Source organism: Biomphalaria glabrata, chromosome 2 (assembly GCF_947242115.1).
Source record: "Biomphalaria glabrata chromosome 2, xgBioGlab47.1, whole genome shotgun sequence".
NCBI lineage: Eukaryota > Metazoa > Mollusca > Gastropoda > Planorbidae > Biomphalaria > Biomphalaria glabrata.
This window is the reverse complement of record NC_074712.1, coordinates 25,864,921-25,892,919: the sequence shown is the minus strand read 5'-3', so window position 1 is coordinate 25,892,919 and position 27,999 is coordinate 25,864,921. Positions and strand designations below refer to the sequence as shown.

At 34.2% G+C, this 27,999-nt stretch overlaps 1 protein-coding gene across 11 annotated transcripts; it reads left to right on the top strand.

Moving 5' to 3' along the window:
• Positions 1 to 26,893, top strand: LOC106059607 (protein FAM234B-like). 11 transcript variants are annotated; one of them, XM_056019753.1, is made up of 18 exons: positions 291 to 307; positions 1,224 to 1,589; positions 3,973 to 4,055; positions 13,683 to 13,796; positions 15,458 to 15,661; positions 17,105 to 17,273; positions 17,444 to 17,575; positions 18,748 to 18,939; positions 19,027 to 19,187; positions 19,290 to 19,470; positions 19,596 to 19,719; positions 20,199 to 20,363; positions 20,662 to 20,755; positions 20,878 to 21,033; positions 21,246 to 21,321; positions 22,385 to 22,534; positions 23,448 to 23,549; positions 23,642 to 26,893. In XM_056019753.1, the coding sequence occupies exons 5-18, from the start codon at positions 15,464 to 15,466 to the stop codon at positions 23,941 to 23,943; spliced, it is 2,202 nt and encodes a 733-aa protein (XP_055875728.1). In that variant the 5' UTR covers positions 291 to 307; positions 1,224 to 1,589; positions 3,973 to 4,055; positions 13,683 to 13,796; positions 15,458 to 15,463; the 3' UTR covers positions 23,944 to 26,893. The 11 variants fall into 11 exon arrangements, with proteins under 11 accessions (XP_055875731.1, XP_055875728.1, XP_055875724.1 ...); XM_056019749.1 differs by lacking the exon at positions 291 to 307 and having other exon boundaries at positions 1,144 to 1,589; XM_056019751.1 differs by lacking the exons at positions 291 to 307; positions 1,224 to 1,589 and adding an exon at positions 1,619 to 1,921.
• Positions 26,894 to 27,999: the final 1,106 nt, after the last annotated feature.

The window sequence follows — 27,999 nt, the reverse complement described above, 5'->3', positions numbered from 1 at the left end:
AAATTTTACGCCAGTCACACATTCTAATTTTTTCTACTTAAACATCTTATTTAACTTTAATTTACGTTTAGGGTAAATAGACTTTAAAAAATAGTTCATTAGAAATAATGGATTTGTAAATTGTCGAACATGTGGCTCTATCGGTAAGTGGTTAAGCCAATTAAAAAATGTAATCGATTTTACTGTAAACTAAACAGTTCTAAATTAAATCTAGATCTATATAGATCTAGATTCATATAAAAAAAAAAAGATCTATTGTAGATCTATAGTAGATTCTTATATTAGGCACACCGTATTCGGGAACTAGGTCAAATTTTTATTTTATTTTTTTATTTGGTGACGGTTTAACTTACAAAAAAACTGAAAGCAGATTCTTATTCAGCAACTAAAGGACTATAAAAATATCTGTGTTTCTTTGAATTACCACTCATAGTCAAGATTTTATTTTAAAATACAGCAGGTCACTTCATGCTCCTATAATAAACGCAGTTTTTGTGCTTTCTCCTTCAGCACACATCGAGCACCGTTAAGAAACACCACTATGTTATTGCTAATAAATTATATCTGTGTTAATTAAAAATTATTTAGATTGTATTAAAAGAAGTAGATTCACTTCTGCAATATGTATTTATAGTATATTGTCTCTCTATATATGCCTACCTATATAATCTATGTGTAGAAACGGACAAATAAATCTCTATAAATCATAGATCTATAAATTAATTATTATAATTTAATAAACATGATATTTTCAACTAGGCTACATGTATTCTCTGTCTCTTTCTTTTAATTCCCATCCAAGGACCCTCTTCTTTTCATATTTAGGATGTTCGTTTTGTTACACCTTAACATCCCCTCCCTTCCATAGATGCTTATAATTCTTTTCATGACTCTCTCCCCCTTCCCTCCACTGCCTGTATGATAGGTTGTGACACTACACGCTTAGTGTATACCTCTCCTCACCACCAGCGCTCGCCTGGCGTGATCACATGCAGTGGGCATGGTCTCTGGCTTCAAATTAGCAGCCCGCACTTTTTCTTTCATTCATAAATTATATATTCTAAATTTCTCGATCTAGGTCACATTTATTTATTGAAAAAAATCATAGATTTAATAATCTCAATAATATTTCTTATTACGATTTTGCCTTGTGCACTATAGGAGAATGTGTTTAATTCATTATTATTCATTGAAACACCTCCTTTTTAAATTTTATTTAACAGCTAACAGTATGAATGTGATTGGAATGTCTTTCTAAAGATGTTTGGAAGCTTATTTTGATAGATCCACCAGCCTACGATCAAACAGGCTCATAATATAGCCTTCATCCCTTATATGGGTATGAATTGCCGGGGGAGGTTTAAACAATAGCTTTACATACTTGGTTACCGAGAATCTAAAAAACTGCCATCTGCTTTGGAAAAGCGGAACAAAAATACAGGAACTTATCTAAAATTGGACATGCACTGTCCCGAAACATCGTTTTTAGCTCCAAACATAAAAACAAATTAATTATAAACAAAAAAAGCGACGTGTTTCTTAAAGGAGATTTTGATGAGCTGTGCCTAATATAAGAAGCTACTATAGAAGTCAAGAGATAGATCTAATAATTCTAGATCTAGATCTATAGTCTATAGATATTCTAGAGTCTAGTATATCTACCCCTCTATTTCTAGATCTAGATGTAGATTATACATCTAATCTACAAGGAAAAATTCTAGATCTACTAGACTAGATCTAGAAAAAAAAAAAAAGTCTAAATCTAATTCATAGTAAAAAATCATAGTCATAGACTTGATACAATGATAGACTGTCAATAGAGTCATTAGACGATTAGTCTAGAGTCTCAGTCTTAGTCTAGTAATTCTCAGTCAATTCTGAGACATGCAGAACAAGTTCAAGTTGAACAACTGCCGAACTGGTTACAAACCTTTAGCCTTTAATTTAAATACTTACAATACTGTACAGAACTAATCTAGAATAATCTAGATAATGTCATCATAATCTAGAGATGTATTAATCATATGTAGATCTATACGGCGGAAAACAAATTGAGCTCTCAACATTCTACTTTTTTACTTTTTAGGACCATTTTTTTTTTACCAATTTCAAATTGGCTATTATTGACATATCATATATATTTATCAAATTTATTGCCCAAGAATAGAGGAATTCAAAAAAAAAAAATAAAATCAGAAGCAACAGACAATTATTTAACTTAAAAAAAAAAAAGGTCAAACACACTTACCCCTAATAATGAAAAATCCATCACTCACAGAAGATAGATCTATATCATCACATATATGTCTAATAATCCATGAATTTCACAAATTCACAATATTATTAATAGAAAAATGTATCACAAAGTAAAGTATATTTATAGAACATTTGAAAAAAATATATAAACAAGTGTTTTAAGACATTTATGCCTATTAATTGAGCCCAGACCCCACGGTAAAAAAAAAAAGTTGCAATTTATACTTTATCATCATCCTGAATAACAAAACCATTATCAGTTTTGACATAATATGTATCAATTTTAATGCCCAAGAACAGAGGAATCCTAAACAAGTAAATTCATTAACATCAGACAAGTATTTAACATAAAAAAATGAGATCAAACACATAGTGAAAAATCCACCATTCCCAGAAGATATGTCCAATATTCCATGAATTTCACAAATTCACAATATTATTAACGTAAAACTGTGTCACAAAGTAAAGTATATTTATAGAACATTTGAAAAAACAAACTAACAACTTTAAAATGTATTTATAACTAATAAATAAGCCCCCTCTTCGGCCTACCCTACCATAAAAAAGTCACTTTTTTTTTTCTTATTTATCTTTTTTTACATCCATCCTTCCATCCCAGTGGCGCTACAGCCCATGGAGGGCTCTGGCCTGCTTTAACACATCCTTCCATTCAGATATCTCCTGGGCCTTTCGTCTCCACGCCCTAACCCAAAGCTGCTTCAGATCTGCTTCCACGTCATCTATCCATCGCATTCGGGGTCTGCCTTTGGGTCGCCTGCTTTTTGGTTTTTGCCTTGTATACGATTTTCGCCCCTCTGTTATCTGACATTCTTTCAAGGTGACCTGCCCAACGTAGTCTGTTCTTTTTTATTTCGTTCACTATTGGTGGGTCTTCATATAATTATAACTCATGGTTAGTGCGTGTCCTCCACCCTGTTTCATCCTGTATGGCACCATAGATTTTCCTAAGAATTTTTCTTTCCCAAGTGTTAAGTAAATTTTCAGATGTCTTTGTCAGTGTCCAGGTCTCACTTCCATACATTGCTGCTGGTCTTATTATGGTTTTGTATATTATTTTCTTGGTTTTCCTTGAAATCGTTTTGCTCTTAAGTAAATGGTGGGTGCTATAAAATGCCCTGTTGCCTGCTGCTATTCTTTCCTTTATTTCTGTTAGTAGGTCATTTTTGAAATTAATAGTACTTCCTAGATATTTGAAAGTTTGGACGTTTTCAAATTCATGGTCTTTGATTTTGATATTTTGTCCCTCTGTTTGATTGTCTCTTGTCATTGTGATGTACTTGGTTTTACTGTCATTGACCTCAAGTCCTGCTGGTCGAGATGCTTCTTCTAGTTGTATGAAGGCTCTAGCGATGTCAGAGGTTTCTTTACCCAATAAGGCAATGTCATCTTTTTTTACATAAATACAGTAATACAGTATAATATACTATTTATATCAATATCAATTTTAATAATAATAATAAAGGGTATAGATGTATTTTAGACAAGAATAGATCTAATATATTAAATGAAATATTATCAAGATATAAATAGATCTAGATCTATATCTAGTTCTTGATCATTTCTAGATCTAGGTATTTGAGGTCTAGACTCTACTAGATCTATAAATCACAAACATAAGAAGTATTATTAGATCTATTGTCTAGATTTACAATGCTTTTTTAAACAAAAATGTCAGTATCTGCATTATTTTTGTAGCTCTAGTCTAGATCTACTAGTACTAGATCTAACTACCGTCTAATCAAAACAATGGAAGGGATACAGCACTCAATCTTTTACCGGTTAGCATTTTTTTAGATCTAATCTAGCAATACCAAAATTAATTATTTAGATTTTTAGATTCTAGATCTATTGACTGGATTTACAATGCTTTTTTAAACAAAAATGTCAGTATCTGCGTTATTTTTGGTAGCTCTAGTCTAGATCTACTAGTACTAGATCTAACTACTGTCTAATCAAAATAATGGAAGGGATACAGCACTCGATTTTTTACCGGTCAGCATTTTTTTTAGATCTAATCTAGCAATACCATTTTTTTTTTATAATTAATTATTAAATATAAATTTAGATTTAGATTTTTAGATTCTATATCTACAATCCAGTCATTTATCCCAATCTTGGTTGTCTTGGCGTAAGTAAAAAGAATTTACAAAGGAAAAAAACACCCGTAGTCGCCGTAGAAGTTTTTCTAGATCTAGCCTCTATTAGACAGTCACAGTATTTAATCACTAGATCTAGACTTGGGCTCTATTATTATAGATTATAGATCTAGCTATTCTATAATCTAGATCTAGATTATAAAATATAAGTTACTTATATCGATCTCCATGCGGCATCACGCTGTGTAGTGTTTAGCACGCATGCGTTATTATTGCCGATGTCTGGTCATTCGATAATCAGTTGTTCACTGCGACAACCTAGTATTAAAGTACAATAATTACCTTAATAGTTGATAATATTATAAAAAATATTGTCTTATGGATAGTTCGGACTGAGATTGCTTTTAGCGATGCTTCTTTCTTGAGGATTTAGAGCGAATGATTGATAAAACAAGTTTTTAAAAGAGCGTAAGCCCTCCTATTTCGGCGACACCACTTCCGATTGGTTTATAAAAAACGTAATAAAAAACATTATTTTTTATATTTTTTCCTGTTTTTTTTAAGTACGAAAATATTGCAATATGATTTCTAAAATAAAAATATGTGTTTCCTAATTAAAATTGGTAATATTTAAGTGTAAATAAATAAATATCGGCAAGCGTACTATCGCGACAGCCGATTTTCGTATTTGCATCGAGGCTATTTTTTTTTTAAATCTTGGACAAACGAACCATTCAATTCACTTTTTTTTTCTTGAACATTTACAACAACCATTTTCTTAATGATAAGTAGGCAATTTTTTTCATATAACTATAAAAATAATATGTTTCTTACCTTTTCAAAGGGGATCACATAAAACCATAAGTAAAACCTGTCTGTCCTGAATAGCCTACTTGGTGAATTTCACAACGGCACAAAATCTTAATAAAAACGAATTTCCACAAAATGTTGCTTATGAAGCTTACACAAACATAGATCTACATATCAGATCTAAAAAATACGCTACAGGTGGCCTAAATTCAGAGATAATGAATATTGACTTTCAAAAATGCATTTTCAATTAGAAATCTGTTTTCCGCCATACATGTAACATGTAAATAATTTAATTGTATACATCTAGTTTCTAGAGCAGTGTTTCTCAAACTTTGTCTGCCGGCACAGTAAAAAAACTACAAAAATTTCACGGCAAACCATGAAGAGCAACAGTTGTTTTATAATTAAAAAAAAAAAGATTTATCTGTTTTTAAGTATTACATTTAATGTGAAGGGTGTGCCTGTTTTTGAGAGCAAATGCAATCTAATCGAGGCTCCAAAGTCGACAAACAAACTCGCATTTCATCGTCTATTGTAAGAAGTCTCTCTCTTTTCTTAGACTTGATTTCAGTCAGTACTGAAAATCCAAACTCACAAAACCATTATGATGCAAATGGAAGAATTATTTTGATTGCTTTTAAACTGATTGCAGGATATAACTTATGGATTGAAATCCAAAACATGTCCTGGCTCTTTTCCCCAAAAATTTGACTTAAGAACTGCATCATTTTTAAATCAATGAGCTGCTCTTCTTCTTCATTTGTAAGATTTGTAGCATCATTGTTTCCAAATGGATAGCTGACCCATCCATATTCAAGACTTTTAACTGTTGGGAAGTAATGCTTAAATGCTGACTGCAGGTGTGTCAAAGTGTTCAGAATTTTGGGGGTGATTTCTTTAGTTGAAACACATTCATTGTAAGTAGGAAAGCAGTTGAAGACTCCTTTCGAGATCTTACTTTGCCACAAAGACAATTTTTCACCAAATGACTTCAGTTTTGAGGATGCAGTGATGATGGTTTCGATGGTCTTGAAGACTTAAATTCAATTAATTTAATTTGTCAAATCAGAGATGATGTCACCTTAACCCACCAGATCTCATCATGAATAGAAAATCCAAAGTCTTTTTTTTTCAGCCTCCAAGAATGAAATCAGCTCAGCCTTGAGTTGGACGACACGCTTTAACACTTTTCCCCTGGAGAGCCAATGAATGTTGGTGTGATACAGGAGACATTTGAATCCATAGCTTCACAGAGCTGAGAGAAAAGTCGGGATGCAAGCGGTCGAGATTGGATGAAGTTTACAACTTCAATAACTTGATCAAGAACAGACATCAAATCTTTCAGCAAAGATTTGAAGGCAAGAGCTTCTCTGTGGATCATGCAGTGAACAACTAATACATTTGGATTTTCTTGACGCACAAGAGAGACGAATCCCTTTCTATTTCCATGCATGGAAGGACAGCCATCAGTGCAAACGCTGACACAGTTTTTCTCCACTGTAGTTTGAATAGCAAAATGTTTTCGTTCACCACTTTGAAAATATGTTCGCCTTTGGTCGTAGTTGGTAAGTCTTTGCAAAAAAAAAGAATTCATTGACACATTTTTCATCCTTTAAAAACCGAATAAAAGCTAGCATCTGGGCTTTGCTGCTAACGTTAGTGGATTCATCAACTATAATAGACCACAGCAGAGACACTTCATTATCAGTCACTTCGAAGTGTTCGCAGATTTGATCTTGTAAATCTGACGATAAGTCTGCACGAGATAGTATCATTTGACAAAGGAACTTTTTTAACTTTTTCGGCGGCATCGGGTCCATGGATAGTTTCAGCAACTATTGCTAAAGCTGGTGCAATGAGTGATTCAGCCTCAGTGTGTGTTTTCATGCATTTTGCTAATAACTGAGCAACCTTATAACTTGCGCAGTCAATCCCTTTTCTGGCAGCTTTAGGTAGTTCTTAAGTTTCTTAGCTTGTTTATTTTGTTGAGCCCTGATGTTTTCGAAGTATTCCTTCGGTTGTGCTTTTAAAACTGGATGTTTTGTTTCCAAGTGTCTCTTCAATATGCCTGGAACAAGCGCCTCAGTCGACAGAGTTGCATTGCAGATCAGACAGAATGGCAATGGTTCAGAAGATATGAATCTTCTTTGTACCTTCGTTTGGTTCCTTGCTTTTCATTTAACACTTTCATTCTTACTAACGTATTTCTCCATGGATAACAATGAATAATGCTTAGTAATAATTTGTTATTATTAGCATACACCTAAAAAATTTACATGAAACACATCACTTATTATTATCGTTAACAATTCAAGAACTGCTGTGCGTCTGCTAAGGCTACTATTACTGGTCGTTGCAAGTGGGGATGTCATCGCAACGTAAAATAAAAATTTAATAGTAGGCGGACCTGTGTAACGCTGCACGTGTGGCGTTCTGAAAACTCCCGCGGCACACCTGCAAATCTTCGGTGGCACACTAGTGTGCCGCGGCACACAGAGATAGATCTAGAACAGGGGTTCTCAACCTATGGGTTGCAACCTTTTGGGGGGTCGATTGACGATTTGCCAGGGGTTGCCTAAGACCATCGATAAATGGATTGTTTTTTGTCAATTCTTCTATTGCTGTGCAAATGAGGATGGATGGGGGTCACGGAATAGTTGGGGGGGGGTGTAAAAAGGGGTCGCCGAACTTAAAAGGTTGAGAACCGCTGATCTAGAATAATCTAGATTTAGATAGATTGGAAGATTCTATCTAGCAAGATCATAGAATAGATGACGTTAAATTTTAAATCATCATCATGTAATCAGGACTTATTAATTTATTATTTTATAAAGTTTTATTAGTGACTTAGATTTTAGATCTAGAGTAGTTTATTTAATTCGGACACTCGCTGTTTTTGTGGTCATTGCATCTTTATTTTGTTATTTAATATGAAACTAGCCGCTATCGTGCTGTATATTGTGCTTGTCCATTTTCCAATGATTCTAACCCAATTTCCTTCCATTTAGCTCTCTATTTTTATGTAAGAAAAAAGAATTTCAAATTTGTAAGTCAGGTTGTTGTTTTTTTCCTATTTTACCAGGATGACTTTACCTCTTACTATGGTTAAGACTATATAAAAATTTTTGATTGGCTAAGTCTATGCTAATGAGCCCAGGAATATTTATTCTGTTTTTGGAGCTGATTTATTTGATTCATAAGCCAAGTTGTTTGATTCCATAAAAAAAAAAATTAATAAGGTGTTTGAATTAAATGTTACGATTTTCTTACCAAAATTTATTTCAAACAGTCAGCTTTGGACATCAATGTTAATGATCTTATATTATATTTGTTTTGTTGTTGTTGTTTTTTTATAGACAATAAATGGGCAAATTTTTGGAGTGAGCTCGGTACATTGAATGAAGTTAAATGCCTAGATCTAGACTTATAGATTCATAGAGAGAGAATATAGAGGTTTCAGCTATTTAGGCAAAAAATGGCTATCCTAACCTGTACTATACTACAAAAGATCATCTGTATTAGAAATTTATTAAATTAATAAACAAAATCATCTAATCATGCAAAAATAAAATAAGTCTAAAAGTCTGGGTAGAAGTCACTATCCCAGTGACCTAATTTTGGTAGAATAAGTGTATCCATATTTTTATTTTTGTGTTCGTATTTATGCATAATTTGAAAACATCTTAATGATTTCGTGTGAGGAGCTATGCCTGGGGATCTTAAAATTTAGTTAATGTTAATATAAAATTAAAATCTGAGTTTATTGATGCCTAAATATATGGTGTCCGGAATCGAATAATGTGGGTCAAATTGGTCTGAATTAAATGAAAACACATGGCCTCTTTGACCTTAAATATAATAACAAATATAGGTTAGGGGTACAAATATAAGTAGTCATCCTTATTCTCCTTAAACTAAAGAAGATTTTGATACTTCATTTTCTTTTCTATGTTGAACCATTGTCAAATAATGTGCTGTCAAAGTCAAACTTTGAAATTTTGGCCTATAGGTGTCCGAATACTGGCGAATAGCATAAACTACTCTAGATATACAAAAAAACATAAAAGTTTACATTCTCATAAAAGAAATATAGATCTATATTTTTTTCATCTATGTAGTTAGATCTAGATCTAGATCTTTTAAGCAAAAAAAAAATGTGAGTTAAAAGTAGATTTATAATACATGCTTGACTAACCACGGCAGTGTGTATTTTCTCACCTGACCACTCAACTCACAACAAACACTATCGCTGGTAGTCTAGACTGACCAGTTTGTTTATTTGTTAGAATCAGTCAGATGCACAATCTATTAACTTTTTGGGACAGGGAGGGGCTTAGATGAAAATGTTAATTTTTTCTCGACTTTAATATCATAATACTTTTAGATATATATTGTTACGAATCTCACTATCCAGGCTCTCTGCAAACTGCACCATACACCACCAACTTAAAGAACTTGACAACTCAGGGCTCCAAAGTAACGTAACGCTTTAATGGTTGAATAAATAACAGCCAATACACTGTACAAATATCTCTCCGATAACACCGTTCCACCGTATCAACTCTTGCACTGGCCTCAACGTCTCGTTCCGGGCTTGCACTGGGTTCAACAGTTCAGGACTGACTTCACACACTAGGCTCGTTGTGTCGGACTCGATCGCAGACCAAGATCAAGACGCCAGCCGTCTCAACTGTACTTGACAGTACTCCGCACTGAACCGTTGTAATGCTCCGTACAGAACCACACCGCTGAACTGTGCTGTAGTCGACCGGACTGTAGTGAACCGGGCTCTGAACCCCTGCCGTGAACCGTCTTGACTGCGACACCTCCGCTCTTATATAGGGTCCCTACTGGCCTTCTCGAACCGGACAGAACGCCGCTCGACGTTTCTAGGTGGTCAGATGACTACAACTCTCGTGACACTCCTGAGTTCTGTTCACGACGTCGATCCTTCCCGAACCGCCGTGTTGACACTCGTCTCGGCTGACCGTCGTAACTCGTCATGGTTGACCGCTCGTCTAGCGCTGGCCTGGGGCGATTTGCGTCGGCTGACTACACTCACACCACTACCCCCATCTGTGCCACCACCAAGTTTATAACAATATATATATATATATATTATGTAAAACAAGGATGTGTACTGGTTCCAACACTATTTGGCATCTTCTTCTCAGTCGTACTAACCAGTGCTTTTAAATCCATGGAAGACAGAATATATATCCATTGCAGATCCGATGGAAGGCTTTTTGACCTGGCACGTCTTAAAGCCAAAACAAAAAGACGTCGTATCTTGATAAGAGAGCTGCTGTTTGCAGATGATGCGGCACTCGTATCTCACTCACAAGGAGGTCTACAGAAGCTAGTGAACGCCTTAGCAGCTGCTTGTCAAGAGTTTAGCCTTACTATAAGTCTCTCCAAGACCGAAATCCTGGCACAAGACGTCGCAGAAATACCTATAATACATATTGGGAACCACACCCTTTCAGTTTTGCAGGAATTTACCTACTTGGGTTCAACAATTGTCAGTAACCTAGATTTAGACATCGAGCTGACAAAAAGGATAGGAAAAGCTACCACAGCATTGGCAAAACTCTCCAAGCGCGTCTAAGAAAATGGTAAATTGACCACAATCCTAGTCTACAAAGCCTGTGTTATGAGCACTCTCCTTTATGGCAGTGAAAGCTGATCAACATACATGTACCAAGAGCACAGGTTGAATAGTTTCCACTTGCGCTGCCTGAGATGCATAATGGGCATCTCTTGGAGGGACTATGTCTCCAATCAGGAAGTTTTGAGATTGGCCAATATGAACAGTATGTATGCTCTCCTGACTCAAAGAAGATTACGCTGGCTCGGACATGTCACCTGCATGCCAGATGGCAGAATCCCGAAAGATAACTTATATGCTGAGCTTGTGGAAGGAGTCAGACCCAAGGGCCCCCCAAGACTAACATATAGAGATGTCTGCAAGCGAGACATGAGAGCCACAGGCATCAGCAAAAGTATGTGGGAAAACATAGCCAAAGACCGGAGTGCATGGAGACAGACTATGCGTGCTGGGACAACTCTAGCTGAGAACAAAAGAATTGAAGCGGCCTTAATCAAGAGGAAAAAAAAAAGCTGCCCTGTCCGCTAGCACTGAATCAGAGGCATACACATGTATGTATTGTGGCAAAGTCTGACGCTCTAGAATCGGCTTGATTAGCCACACCAGATTCTGCCCCGTCTCAAGATTAAACCAAAACCAATGACTCATCTGGGCGCATCCATTGCCTTTCGAGACAAAAAGGAGCCATATATATATATATATATATATATATATATATATATATATATATATATATATATATGTATATATATATATATATATATATATATAACTGTACCATAGCTCTGAACTAGGCCGTCCCTAAGCCTAACAACTATACTGTAAGAATGAAGCAATACCCCGATTGGTTAAATCTAGTTTCCCTTTCAGTATTGTTGAGGGAAGTGACGTTTGACATGGTTTAAAACAAAATCTCAAAGAACCACGGTTTTTTTTAGATGTCAAGAATTTACTGAATCATTTTTTTAAATTAAATATAAATGTCTATTCCAATTTTTTGCGCAGAATTTAAATATGTCAAAAACTCAAATTTGAAAAACCATCTGAGTTTCCCTTTAATATTACTATATTATTAGATCTATAGATCTATTCTAGAACTAGATTATATATCTACTTCTAGATCTAGAATAACCTAGATTAGTTTAGTCTAACCTTTAGTCTATAGTAGATTAGATCTAGTCAATCTAGTGATGGGCAAACTACGGAAGTATGGCCATTAGGCCAACTCTGACCCCCTGGAAAGTTTAATCTGGCCCACGACAATGTCGATATGTTTTGAAACAATAAAAAAAGTAACAAATTTCATTCACTATGTAAGAATTCAAGTTTTCAATACCAGATGAATCATTTTGCCAATAGACAAATATTACAAATATGTTAATAGTTAATTTCTATGATTCACTCAAAGTTTTTGTTTCATGAGTAGCCCTAAACTCAATTTTGGTGTACTTTTTTGGACACCCCCGAGTCCAACCAACTCTAATGGGTACCTGACATTATTTGCAGAAAAGTAAAAGTAGTTGATTATTGCGCTGGCCAAATAGTATCCTCATTAACTGTGGATTGCAGAATCAGATGTCCCATAGGTGGTAAAGTGAGGGTGGTTCATATTGTTTTTAATTGTAAGCAAACATGTTGGTAATAATTATTATTATTATTATTATTAAAACATTTCAACTATTAAATGTTGAATAAAAAATGTATAGTTGATTCCACGTTTCTCAAGAAAAATGTCAGTTATTAAGAGTAACAAAAAAACTAAAACAAAGAAATTCCACTTATCTTATTCATGGTAAAACAGTAACACAGACTGAAAATGTAATATACCTAGGTGTTATAGTAAATGAAAAACTGTCACAGAATCCCATATTGATGAAACTATAAAAAAAATCAAACAAAGCAAAGGGGTTTATTAAAAGAAATTTCTACAAATAAAATAAGAACATTAAACTAAAATGTTATTTAACCTTAATTAATTAGGCCAATAATAGAATATGTATCCTCTGATTGGGCCCCTCAACTCTAGAAAACATTAAAAATCTGGAACAGACACAAAATTGAACAGTGAGATTCATAACAAACAAATATTCACATTTGACTAGAGTAACACCTTTAGTAAAATCACTAAATTTAGAAAGCCTTCAAGGATAGAAGACTTTAAAGTAAAGTAGCAGTTACACATAAAACAATGAACCATAATCTTTAAATATAAAAACAAAAACCTAATAAATACTCAGAAAGACACAAAGATAAAAGTACTTTCCTTGTTCCATATGCTAGGACAAATTTTTAGAAATGCTCCTTCTTCATTAGTGTTATTAGAGTAAGGAATGGGTTGCCTGAGTCAGCCAGGAAAGTTAACATGCATGACTAGATTGACTAGGAATAGGACATAATCATCTTTTTTGAAGTAACGTCTGTATTTTATAAGATAAGATAACAATGAGATGTGGAAGTTTTTTTTTTTCTAAATTTTTAAGACAAACCCCTGTTTCTCTTTTGCAATAAAGCCATGGCCATTTATAAGGACTACAAAAAATCAGGACATTTAACTTCCATGCATCCATGATCAATGATGAAAGAGATTTTTTTTAAAAGCCAAAAGTCTCAGAAAAGAAGCATTAGGCCACCAAATTATAAAAAAAATTGATAGTTCTCAAAAAGCTGCTACATATGCAAGTGGAATATCACTAAAAAAAATAAAACACTTTTTGGCAGAAACAATTCATGATTCAAGTTTCCAAAGTTATATGTCCAGATTTATAATTACAAGTATTTTAAAACCAAGTTTATAAAAAAAAAACTATAGGGGACTCAATAAGTAAAAATGAGTAACTTTTAAGTTCTGCTATAGTTCTACTGACGAAAAAACAATTTTATTGTTACAGCGCAATAGGTATTACTTATAAAAGGCATTGAAGAAACTTTGTCTATTACTGAACAGTTACCATTCTTGTCATCCTTAAAGGAAGCAACTAAAGGGTCAAAGTCTTAAGAAATTTGTAAGTACCTTACTTCAGCAATATGCTTTATTTTGATAGATGGTGTGAAGCTTCAAATACAATAGGGAAAATATCTGCATATTTAACTTAATTAAAACTACCTGCAAACCATAATATAGCTTGAGGGCAGTTGATGGTGAATTTGAAAGGAGATTTCAAAACTTCAGTGCTTTTGAAAAAGATTTAGATATTTTCAGTTTGCCTTTCATTTAGAATAATTGAACTGCTATCTAATAATCATTTCAAACATTTCTGAATTAAACGTCTACAGGGGCTTGTAAAAAAGAATTCAAAATGTAATGTCTCATGCTCAAAGATTAAATGTGCATTATGTTTATATCATAATATTCTTGTGAGCAGTTTAGAAAAAAAAGCTATATCAGAAATAGATTGACAGATGAGCTACTCAGTTAACTTTTAATAATAACTACGTCTGAAGCTGAACCAAACTAAGAAGAAATATTACAAACACTCGTAGCGTCATACATCGCATGAGTTTAATTTTTGTATCAATAATTCTAATTTTAAACTTCTTTTAAAACATCATGGCCTGCCAAAGTTTCTCATTTAATTTTATTGAATTTTATATTCTAGTCTAAATTAGGGCAGTAAAAAAAAGGCATTGGCAACAGCGCCACATTTATTCACGTTATGATGGCCAGAATCATGTGATAGTCAAACAGGATAAGCAAACATAAGAATACAACATTTTGATTTGAAAAATATGACATTGCCTTACTTGTGAAATGCTGTGCTACATATCACACTGTGTAGCATGTAATAATTGTGAAATATAGCAGTGGATTTTCCTATTGTTCAAATTTTGAGACACCACATAACTCGAAAAGGAATGTAATAGTTTTTTTTTCTGTCTTCTAATTCCTATTCCTTTTTTTTTTCTTCATAGCATGAATTTCATGCAAAAAAAAGAAGTTAAAAAAATTGCAAACTTCAGCCTGTTTGAAGAGAGTGGAAAAAGACTATTGGAGCTAATCAATGTATTTAGCAAAAGACCATTTAAAAAATTGTTTACAGCACTATTAAGTCACTAAGGGCATGCTGCAAAGTAATTAAAATTATAAATGCTGTTACAAATGACAAAAACATTTGTTCAGCTCTTTCTTTTAGAAAGTATTTTGTAAGTGGACCAGTTCCTCTTAGACTTGCTGTGCTGTGAAACTTAAATCTAAACTGATCATGATAGTGTCAAGAAATGATTAAATGTGATCCTGTCCTTATATCAATTTATGATTGGTAAGATCAGATGACTACATGTAACCCCTAGTTAAGATATGATCCTAATGTTAACCTCCTAATAACATCCTGTCTGCCCTGCCCAGTCATTCAGCCAAGAGTAATTTGTTCTCTGAGATTCAAATGTCAGAACTATCTCCTGGGTCATGACCTCATTTTATTCTATCTAGAACTAAGTGTGTGTGCAAGACTACCATTATGTTGTGTACATTTCCATGGCTTACATTCTTTTATGATTCCATTTCAAAACATGGAACACTTCTTGAACAATTGTATGTTTTGTTAGTTTGTATATAGTATGAATAATTAATTCTTTAAATAATGTGTTGAATTCTAGAGTGTATTTGAATGTGAAATATATATGAATATATGCTATAAACTAACTTTCAATTTATTCTATCTTTTAGTGGGCCATGAACTCATTGTTAAATATAAAGTACCAACCATTGTCTCAGTCAACTCTGAGTGATGATGAAGATGAAGGCTTTAGCGACAACATTCTATATGATTCTCGTTTGGTTAATGGACCCAAAATGGACAGGCGCAATGTTTTTGAGTTAGAAAAACTGGGTCAGCCTCGTATCAAGTCACCTCCGAATGTACATTTCCAGGTCTGTGCTGAATGATGATTTATATAAATCAAAATATAACTTCTCCTACTTTCATATAAGATAACCTACAAATTATTTTTTGGGAATAAATAAAACATTTTTTTTATTTCAAATGTTTTCTTGCAGTGTTACTTAAGTTATAACATTGCTGACATTTTGACCACTTTTATTGGAAAAAGTTTAAAGCATTATCTGAAAACTGTTTTAAGCACACATCTATCCATCACATTAAGATCTAAAAAAAAAAAACAACTGCTAATGAAAATCCATTGTCATTTTAATCAGTAGTCTGCTAAAAATCTGTGTGATGAGTGCTTTTGGTCTACTGAAAACTTTTGTTTCTTAGCTGACTGACTGCTTCATACAATTAATATTACAAATTCATGCACTTGGGTTTTACAAAATAATATGACAATTAAAATGTTATTACTTACATGGAACAACACATTTGTCACAATCAAATTGAAATTCTAAAATAGATTTTTTGTTTGTGTTCATGGATTGGCCACAATACTTCTTCCTCAAGCGGAAATAGAAATGCTAAAGGGCACAAAATGATTTTCTTTCTTTCTTGTTTTTCCAAAACTACCAAGTAGCTGCACAAGTGCATCTTTTTATATGTGCAAAGTTGTGAAAGGGAATGTTATAAGATCTTCACCAAGAGAGAGAATCTTTTCTGCACTGGTAAACACATACAGAATCAAATTTCTAAACATTTCTATTTGTTTCTCTAAATAAGATCAATATCGAGAAAGCATTTGATATTTGCTCTATGACTGTAGCACATCTAATTACTTTCTAAAAGGTATAAAGATCTACCACTTTTGAGATATTTTTACAACATTGATTTTACAATTAAATATTTTTGACATTGCATATTTAACCTATTAATCTAAAATATCTCAGTACCTTACTCTTTTCTTTTTCTTGATTTTTTTAAAGCTCCCTTATATTGCTTCTACATTTCTATTTAAGGCTTTCTCTTCATTTTATTTGTTACTGTATTTTATTGCTTGGGGAATATATACAAAATTTTAAAAAGCAAAACAATAAGCAAATTGTTGTATTTAAAAGTTATGGTGATAATCCTCAAGGAAATAACTATATATAAAAGATAAATATATCCGACAGTTAGACTGGGCAAGGTATGTATCCCATAAGGGGGACAAACATATGCCAAAGGCTGTCTTTTTTATAAGCTGAAAGGTGCGGTGTAAAAGAGGGGCCCCACAAAATGCTTTAAAGACCATCTTTCTTTTTCCAATAATAATGTGTATGTTATGACCTGCAGGGACTTACAAACTTCCTTCATCACTTTTTTTTTCAGTTTATTTGTTTTTTTGTTATTATTATCATTAAGAAAAGTGTATTTATGTTTAAGCTTTTTTTTAAATTTCTATTTGACATGTAATAATGTTTTAATTTTTTCTTTGTCAACATTAGGGCAGAGGTCGTAGAACTGTAGTCATTATAGCTGTGTTAATTGTCATTGTACTTGGTGTAGCCGCAGCTGTTGTGTTTTCTATCATCAACCATCTCTTTAACCATGGTCTGGTTATTGATGTAACAGGAAAACCAAGTGTAGATTGGAGAAGAGTCTTTAATAATACATGTAAGTTGTGCACTCACAACTGCAATCTACTTACTACCTAATGATCCAATAACACACTTGGTCTGTGATACTACAGCATAGCATACAATATTGTAGCATTTTAGTTTTTATAATAAACATACACAAAATATACAAATGCTATCTATTTATCTTGTCATTGCTTTTGATAGGGACAGAGTCCAGTCTAAGACTTGTTGATGTGGATCAAGATAACTTGGATGATATTATCATAGGTGTTGGAGACAAGCATTTCATTAACCTTGACACAGACCTCACTATGGCTCAGTTTTGTCAATCTAAAGGTAGTCTCACTGTGAAACACAACAAAACAAAAGTAACATTGAATCTTGATGCCATATAATAATTCAAAACATGCAAATAAATCATCCTGAATGTTTTGTTACAGTTTCTTAATATAGGTTATTTAGCGTGATTGTATAATTGCAAACATAATCAAAGCAAATGGAAATAGTTACATGATGGGACTAATGTCAGACAAAGAACTTTGGTAAACCTTTCTGGAAGCATAGACATGGCCGTCCTTTGGTAAACCCTTCTGGAAGCATGGACATGGCCGTCCTTTGGTAAACCCTTCTGGAAGCATAGACATAGCCGTCCTTTGGTAAACCCTTCTGGAAGCATGGACATGGTGGTCCTTTGGTAAACCTTTCTGGAAGCATAGACATAGCCGTCCTTTGGTAAACCTTTCTGGAAGCATAGACATAGCCATTCTTTGGTAAAACCTTCTGGAAGCATGGACATGGTGGTCCTTTGGTAAACCCTTCTGGAAGCATAGACATAGCCGTCCTTTGGTAAACCCTTCTGGAAGCATAGACATAGCCGTCCTTTGGTAAACCTTTCTGGAAGCATGGACATGGTGGTCCTTTGGTAAACCTTTCTGGAAGCATGGACATGGTCGTCCTTTGGTAAACCCTTCTGGAAGCATGGACATGGTGGTCCTTTGGTAAACCTTTCTGGAAGCATGGACATGGTGGTCCTTTGGTAGACCCTTCTGGAAGCATGGACATGGTGGTCCTTTGGTAAACCTTTCTGGAAGCAAAGACATGGCCGTCCTTTGGTAAACCTTTCTGGAAGCATGGACATGATGGTCCTTTGGTAGACCCTTCTGGAAGCAAAGACATGGCCGTCCTTTGGTAAACCTTTCTGGAAGCATGGACATGGCCGTCCTTTGGTAGACCCTTCTAGAAGCATGGACATGGTATATAGATTTGAAGGGATGCAGTTAATGTGTTGATACTGTTGAGCCTGATAGAATCATGCATCATATTTTATAATTAAAGTTTAAGTTATTATTTTGTTTAAGTTTTGTTTCTTTTGCTAAAGTGCACCAGACTTGTGCACACTCTCAGTGTGACACTATTAGTTTATAATCTTTTGAACATTTGATGACTCAAAACTACACGAATAGTTGACAATGTAAAGGTTAATCAATGATATTTTTTAAACACTTCAGGTCAATCATATCCTTGTGGTGGTCTTGTGATGGCCTTAAGAGGCTATGATGGTCAAGATATATGGAAATCTTCAACCAGATCATTTACACTAGATACATTTTGCGGAGATATTGATGTAAATAAGGATGGTTTAGCAGACTGTATCATTACAGGTCGTCATTCGACATGTCAAGCTGTTGAGAGGAGATCAGGTAGATGTGGTGACTCTATTCTTGACTTGTACATCCACAAAGTGTTGCTGCTACAGTAACTAATTGTCTAACACTTTTGATTTCAAGGTGACTTGTTATGGAGAGTTGACCCTGAACGTGCTCAGTGGTCCAATCATTTCCTGCCACAATGGAATGTGTACAGAGGCCCAAGTGTACAAGATCTAGATCTTGATGGTGTGCAAGATTTCATTGTATTACATAGTAAAGACAGGAACCTGGAGTTCTGGGTGAGAAATGTTTATAAATGTTCCTTACCTTCATCCAGTTGGACTTTCAAAATATGGAAATTTCCAGTTAAAAAATATTTACTTTGTTGTTCATTTTTTAAGGAGCACACATCAACATCAGCTGGTCGACTAATAATTGTTTCTGGAAAGACAGGTGTACCTATTGGTAAGGGCTACTTTGAAATACCACCAATGACAGAGTCTTACATGACACCTGTTGGCTATAGCACACCTAGTGATGAGGTGTATATTCTCTATGGCACTGGCAGTAAGCAAACAAAAGGTATTTACTGTGACAGTTTGATGGTTAGTCTCATTAGATTATCCCTTAATACAGAGCCTTTGTAGAGCTGTGCTTTTGTTGTTTAGCTTTTTCAGATATTTTTTTTTTTAATTATTTGTTTTCAGGTCATTTGATGGCCATTTCTTTAGCTAGTCTCTACCAGAAAGTTACAGGACTACTGTTGAGTACTGCTGATGATAGCTGGTTGAGTTCATTCAATATGGCTGATGGTGAAGCTACACTCTTTAGGTTAGTTACAATATTTGATGCTTTTGACCATTTCCTCTGGTTTTGAATAGGACGGTAGTCATCAACGATTGAATGCAATGCCATCTGAGCGAAACCTGACGTAGATGCCTTTGTGCAATTACTGCCTCATTTGACCTAGCATTGTGCCTAATTTATTAGGAAGTACATTTACCTAACCAGATATAGAGTCAAGTCAATGCAAGAGTAGCATTCCTTCCAGAAACATGAATGAGAGATGAGCTAATCATCAACCCTTCTTTCTGATGGCCCCAATCAACTGAATGATCATTTTATCACATCCATTTTGATTCATTGCTCGGTAGCCATTTAGTGAAACACAAGCTCTTATTCTAATGTTGTTTGAGAATTTCTTTTACAACTTTTTTAGTAGTGTCACAAGTTTGTGTGACAAGTAGTGTGTGTAGTTGTAGAAAAGAACACTGCTCTTTATCACAGAAATTTTGTATATTTCCGACCAGTGGTGAGACTAAAGGTCTGATCGTACCTCCATTACTTGTTGATGTAAACACTGATGGGGCGGTTGATATCTTGGTTGTGACAGCTGATGCTAACATTGCTTTACTAAATGGAAAAACACTACAAGTTGTTTGGAAGAAAACATTTTCTGATATGGAAATAAGCAGGTCAGTATTTCAGTATTTTCACTTATAAAGATGTATAAACTTTTAATATTTTGTTTGACTTTCATCAAAATTTCTCTTTACATCAAAATTTGGACCATTTCAAAGTTTAAGTAATATACTTTGAGCTTGTTAACAATCTTAAAGTTTTCTGGGCCCTAACTAGGGGTCTTTAATGTACAATTCTCAGCCTCATTTGTAAGTTTGGAATCATTTAGGGCTTGAGTTTGTTTAAAGAGTACATTCTGCATGGACATCTCTCTTCTCTATTGTTACAAGATAAAATGTTTTAATCTTGTAGTTCTCCAACACCTGGTCATTATAATCTTGATGGGACTGTAGATGTCCTTGTACATTTGAATGAAGTAGGAAAAGAGAACTCACATAATGCAAAGGTATTGGAAAGTTTATATTTCAAATAGACCTTCAGTTTGTTTCTTGGTTGACATTTTACATAAACTCATTCCCAACTCTTCAGCCAGTTAACATGTCAACTATAAACATTTCTTTACTATAGACTTTGATACTGAATGGAGTGGATGGCACTGAGCTATGGTCATATCAAGGAGAACAGATTCACAATTCTTCTGGCTTATCCCTGAGAACTGTGTCTAAATATCAGGATGTCTTCTTGGTCAAGTTGGGTGCCAAAAGGACTAGGCCACTCAAAAAGGTTGTATTCTTTTCAGTAGTTATGGGATAAGAAACTAGGTTATTATGAAATCAAAGTCTTAATTTTAAATCTTTAACTATTATTGTTAAAATGAAATACCTAATTAACTTAATACAGCACAATAGATTTCGGTTGTATTGGTGTCAAAATAACAGATTATTACTTTCTACATACATCTTTTAATTTCTTTGAATATATACAATTATTTCCAGATTCAGTTTTTTGATGGTGAAGAAACAAAAGCACTACCAATGAATTCTTCTCAAACCGAAGACTTTAGGAATATGTGTATGTATTAAGAGAGAACATTTTGTTAATTGACACTCTTTCAATTAATAAATGTTCAATTCTACAGTTGTGTCCCTTAGCACAGTCGGGAAACAATGGAGATTTCATTGGATTCTTTTCTTAATAAATAAATAATGAATAAATTATCTTTTATATAGCGCAAATTTCATGCTTATAGCATGCTCAGAGGGCTATGATCCAATCTCATTTGTGGGGGAGGGGGTATCTGGGAGAAGGCTTTTTCGTGCTGCCTTAGGCGTTCAGCAAACACAACTTTGCCTGAGTCGGGTGTCAAACCTCAAGCCCCCTTCGTAGGCAGCCAAGCCAAGTAAAGAGTACTTAGCCTCTTGACCACCCTTCCCACTAATCAAACATTTTAATATTATTACTGAAAACTTGCAGAGAATTTTTTTTTTTTTTTTTTTTTTTTTTTTTTTTTTTAGAAATTCACTTTTGAAGAGTTTAACATAAAATAAAAAGACAACTCAAGTATTGAGTAAAAAATCTATCTACATACAATATGAACTCTGCACATGTACAACACCCATGCCCAAACTGATGGGAGTAAATGATACTAAGTAAATTACTTACAGATGCAAGTAGCAAATGCATCCACATTTTTCTACTTGTTTTTGATAAAGAATGAGCTTAACTTGCCTAAGTGCTGAGAGTATGATTGTTTTGAGGTGGTCATGGAGTTTACTAGGTATTACAGGCACATTCCTTGTTCCATATGCTAGGACAAATTTGTACAAATGCTCATTCTTCCCTAGTGTTATTAGAGCATGTAATAGGTTGTCTAAGTTAGCCAGGAAAACCAATGACTTGGCAAATTTAAGTCATTTATCAACATGCATGACCAAGGAACATGTGTAGGACGTAATCATCGTCTTTTTTTTTTTTAAGTAACATCTGTATTTTATAAGATAAGATAAGAGTTGTCTGACATATGCACTAATGGCAGACTTATCTAAAAGTACAACTTACTTTTCTATTAAAACTGAAATGTATCTTAAAGTACAAAATGGACTGACATTTCTAAGATGTGATACAATCCTAATAGGTGATGAGATCCTACAAAGAGTCTCAAAAGAGTCTGTACTTTGTGAACATGATTTAGACTTTCTGACCCAGACTGTTGTACTATTTGATCAAAGATCAGCTGAGCAGCCTCTAAGACTTGTGGAAGAAAAGGCCTTCAGCTATCATTACAGTCAGTATATCGAATAGATTTGTTATTGTGTGTTTTAGTTCTTGTTAGAGTCAAAGATGCTCATTAAGTTGATAAAACAGGAAACAGCAGGACTCATATTAAAGTCAGAGAGGAAAGTTAAAGTCAGACAGGAAAGTTAAAGTCATAGTGGCTCTAGGAGGGCTAGTGGCTATAAGGGCTGTAGGAGGGCTAGTGGCTGTAAGGGCTGTAGGAGGGCTAGTGGCTGTAAGGGCTATAAGGGCTGTAGGAGGGCTAGTGGTTATAAGGGCTGTAGGAGGGCTAGTGACTATAAGGGCTGTAGGAGGGCTAGTGGCTATAAGGGCTCAAGGAGGGCTAGTGGCTATAAGTGCTCTAGGAGGGCTAGTGGCTATTAGGGCTTAAGGAGGGCTAGTGGCTATAAGTGCTCAAGGAGGGCTAGTGGCTATAAGGGCTCTAGGGGGGCTTGTGGCCAAGGTTGATAGAATTATCAAGAAGCAAATAAAGATTATGTTATAATCAGGCAAAGATGGAGGCAAAAGAAAAGAGGTGGTTATATGAGTACAGTGATGTAGGCAAAGGAAAGCAGGGTGCCTAGATATAAATGGGATTCTTCCTAAATTAGGTTGGAAAGTAGTGCAATTTAGTCAAGAGTAGAAGACTCAGTACAAGGGCATTATGACTACTAGGCCTAAAAGCATTTCAGTATTCATTTCAGTATTGTTCTACAATTGAGTTGCCCCCAGGATGTAAAATATAATATTGCCTACTAATTATTTTTCAATGAATTATTCCATAAAACATTAGATTTATTTGATCTTCATGCTGTGTGCAAAGTATTTTCTAGAGTTGTCTAACTTATGTTACTATTAGATCAGTGCTTGTGTGAGTATGCTATAATTTTGTCTCTTTACAGTATGACTTGTTCTGTCTTTAGGACTTCAACACAAACCTGGAGACTTCCATTGTCATGACCTGACTGAAAGACATAAGGATAAGATTGATATGTGTACTGTCTTAATGCCTAGCAGCCTCACAGGTAAGTATTTTTGCTACAGTCAGCCCTTGTGCCCTTCAAGTTTACTGTCACCTGGCTAAAATATTTATTATATAATTATTCTTATTTCCTAGGTGGCATAGGAGATGTTGATGGTGACAGATCACTAGACTATATTCATGTGTCACAGATGCTTGGAGTGAACCGAAGTGACACAATGAATATCACTGGAGAAATCTCTAATGTTGTGATATCCAAGTATAATATTAAAGCATCACTTGACAAACATATAGTATTTGACACTAGTTCTGGACATGTTCAGTTGTTCTCTGATGACTCAAGTCAACAAGCTTTTCAGTTTCTTCCATCAAGTTCACAATTATGGACACAGTATCTAGGAACTCAGGGGAATAGTAAATATATATTGCCAGACTGATAGACCAGGCCTGTAGAAATTAAGGTAACAGTGGCTGCAATATCTTGTATAGAATGGATATCAGGTGAACATTTGGTTGACAATACTTGACAGACACAGTCTGGTTGAACTCAGTTTTGTATTTCCTGAGCTGTACATACTTTCAGCATTTAGGCCTTTTGTTATGCATTTGACACTTTGATATGACTTTGTTTTGAATAGTTTTTCTTTAATTTTATCACATTTCAACATAGAAGATTACATAAATGAAGTACATACTATTACATTTTGTATTGTCTCTATGAAAGTATATACATCCAGTTCCTTGTTCCTGCATTCTTTTTAATCTAGTCACTAGGAGGTTCAGGCATGACAGTTCTGGTCTTCAGACTTCACAATTTCAAATACTTGATAAGCATTCTGGGCAAAGAATACGTCTTTTGTGGTGCACATTATTTCTTGTCATTTGTATTTGAAAAACTTTCTGAAGGACAGCATTGTCTTGTTTACTCTTTATCTTAGTTCACTATTGACATGTTGACTTTTCAACACTTAACTTATTCTTCTACAGTCAGCCCTTGTGTTAGTTTGTTTTGAGTAGGCTTGCAGTAGAGGTCATTCATTTTTAACTAAGTATCTCACAAACTGAATTATATGAAAATGCATTAAGTACTTTGGAATCTCTTCTAGGACAACTGTTCTTCCTCTCTGAGTGTTCTTGTAGTGGGCCTATTGTGTACATAGCAGGCTGTCAATATCTCCAAGGTTACATTACCTGGAAACAAAAAAGTCTCTACCTTGTCTGTTAACATTGAAATTGACTGTGGAGTTTCATTGAATTCTTTTTGCCATGAAATATAGGGTGTAAACCAGTAGGTCAATTTTACAATTTTGGTGTACAGCATGTTGTATAATTATTGACTTTTATGCATATTTTCATTTGATCATATTTGTATATTGTTGTTGAGTCCCAAGATATATTTTCATCTTCTTTGTAACAGTATTATATGTAACCATGGCTCTAGATTATACTAAATGTGATGTCATTTAGAATCTTTTTTACCATAACTATGTGTTACTCAAAATATCTGTGAAAAGGGATTTTATTAATTAAGCAAACTGTAGAGAAATATTTGAAACAAGTGGTTCAGCAAAAATCTTTTAACAATTATTTATTGGAGCTACACTGGATAAAGAAATAGATTGTTTCATTGATTGATTACGCTTTTTGTTTGATTGAAATTCGTACACTTTTAATGTTTTAACTTTGAAAGCAATAGAATCAGATGTGAAATTAGTTTAAATCTGTCAAATATATGGTGATACAATGTAAGCTGAATTAATTTCTTTCAAGTTCCATAGCCCAGTCAGGTAGGATGTTATTTGAGCCAGGATTTATAAATTTATAATCAAACATATTGTTTCCATTGACAAATTTGTAACTAAATTTTTCAAGGTACTTATTGTTATTTTCCCACCTGTTTACTGTGCATAAAAATACTGTCAATTTTTTATGAAATCAAAAATGTTTGTAAATATATATATATATATGAATACAACTATTTTTTCACACCAAAAGACATTTATAATCAACATTGATGTAATATTTTAAACATGTTCAAATGTATTATCTTGTTATTGGAATTCTATTTGACTTCCTAAGCATGTGGTATGCACTTTGAACTGTCATCACAATGAATCATGTCTATTATCTTCTGACGGTTCCTTTTCTAGAGGTCTGGGCTAGGATGTAATAATCTCCATTTCTGAAGGAACATCCAGAACAAACCAACAAAGAGTGTCAGTGTTCAGATGAACTGAAACCTTCTAGCTTGAAGTCATGAATGTCAATAGTTTTGTTTTGTTCACTTTGTGAAGTTTGCATTTAGAATCTTGGGAAGACTGGTCAAGTCTTGCTTCACAAGTTCAAAGTTATTCCTGAATGATACTTTTGATAGCATCAGTTTGTATTGTATATTAATATTTGATTGAGTAAAAAGAGACTTCCTTTCCTACTATTCCAATACTGATTGCAACTAAAATGTTTTGGATAGTCTCTATGTATTGCTTCTCTATGAAAATGAAATTAAATTGACAAAAATACTACATGTTTTATAGTCATTTTTTGTAGGAAACCTGGGCATGAAAAAGTTGTAGTACTGAAAGTTTTCAGATAGTTTTGCGACAAATATCATAACTTCACATTCCGTGGGCAAAATAATATTTTCAGACGGTGCCTACAATTTGTACATTAACAGTATTTGTAAGAACATGTATGTATGTATGCATTGATTGTCCAATTGTTTTCTGTTTTATTTTACTAATACCAATGCATGTGACTCAAAGACACAAAAATACATACTCTTAAATTTTTAACTCCAAAAAATACTTATTTCTTCATTTGTAACATATAGAAATATAGGCATAGAGCTCTTGTCATTGCTGGCTATATAAACAAAATTGACTAAAAAGTGATGCTTTTTTTAAGCCTTGACAAATGAAAATATTCTAATGTTGGCTTTATTTTATTTGGATTGTAAAAAAAAAATTTTAAAATGTATTGCATATTGCACATACTGGGACTTCATTTATTTTGACAAAGAAAATGTTATTCCTATTATTCTAGACTGTTGATTTATTTTAAAATTGAATGTAGTCTTGTTCAACAAATATTGTCTGTTCATTTATTTGTACTTTTTTTTTTTGACAGAGACAGATTGAAATTTTTTCTTAAGTTACAATTAATTTTCAGGCACCATCTTTAAATGTCTGGTTAGATTTTGATGTGTGATACTTCTGTTCTACTTATGGAGCTAGGAGTTCCATGGCTGGGCATGACCTAGGTAATGGGGCAGATAAGATACAGAACAAACTCTTGTGACACACCTATGTTTTTATGACTTTATTTATACACATCACATACCTTGTAGGATGTATTTATGTCTTTTGAAGAAAAGTCTGTCATTTATAAGATGAGAAACTTGCCTTTGTTTTTCATGTCATGTCAAATGTCATGTCAACATGTCAAACAGTTGAATGATCTATTTCTAATATGTGAAACAAACAACATGCAGCCAAACCTTTTGTTTTGTGACCCTCATTTCTTCCTTCCCTTTGCTGTTGAAGACTTCCCAGCACACACAAATGTTCATTTAGAGAAAAGTTATTCATCTTGACCTGCAAAAAAAAAATGGCTGCTTTGCTTTCCTCCTAGGAGTGAAGATTCTGTTGATGGATTGAAAAAATTAATTTCGTATTCATTACGTTCCTTCTCATAGATTTGAGTTGATGATGTTCCAAGTGTCCCATCCCACTTGTCACAACAGTCTAAATAGCACTCTCCTTCAGACTTGCAGGAGCTGGTTATAAAATGAAACAGTTCAAACAGTCTATTAAAATAAACGTTCTTTGGTTCTACTGACATCGGTGAACAAGAGAAAAGTAACAGTTCTATTTGGTATTTGCACTTTAAGACGATCTGAAATATACGTCTACTTACAAATACTCTGACATTCTCATCGAAGAATGTTCTACTTTATGTTTTGGTTGTAAAAAAAAAACACATGTATTGGGTCAACTAATCAACGCGTCTTCTTTTTGTTTGGAATCTGTTCCAAGTCTTCAATATGACAACGGAATCGCTGGACAAGTCACATGACACAGCGCCTGGAGAAGACGAAATCCATTACCAGTTCCTCAAGCACCTTCCCGAATCCTCATTGGCAGTCCTGCTAGGGGTCTATAACTGTGTGTGGCAAACAGGCCCTTTCCCAAACAGCTGGAGGAAAGCCACAGTTATACCGATACCTAAACCGGGAAGAGACGGCTCTGACCCAGCTAACTCTCGACCAATAGCACTAACAAGCTGCATCTGCAAAACCATGGAAAGAATGATTAACAGTAGGCTGGTCTGGTACCTGGAAAGGAATTAAGTGACTACCAGTGCGGATTCCGGCAGGGGCGGACAACAACTGACCACCTGGTAAGGCTGGAAGCTTATATTAGAAATGCATTACTCAGAAGAGAACATCTAGTAGCTGTATTCTTCGATATAGAAAAGGCCTATGACACAACCTG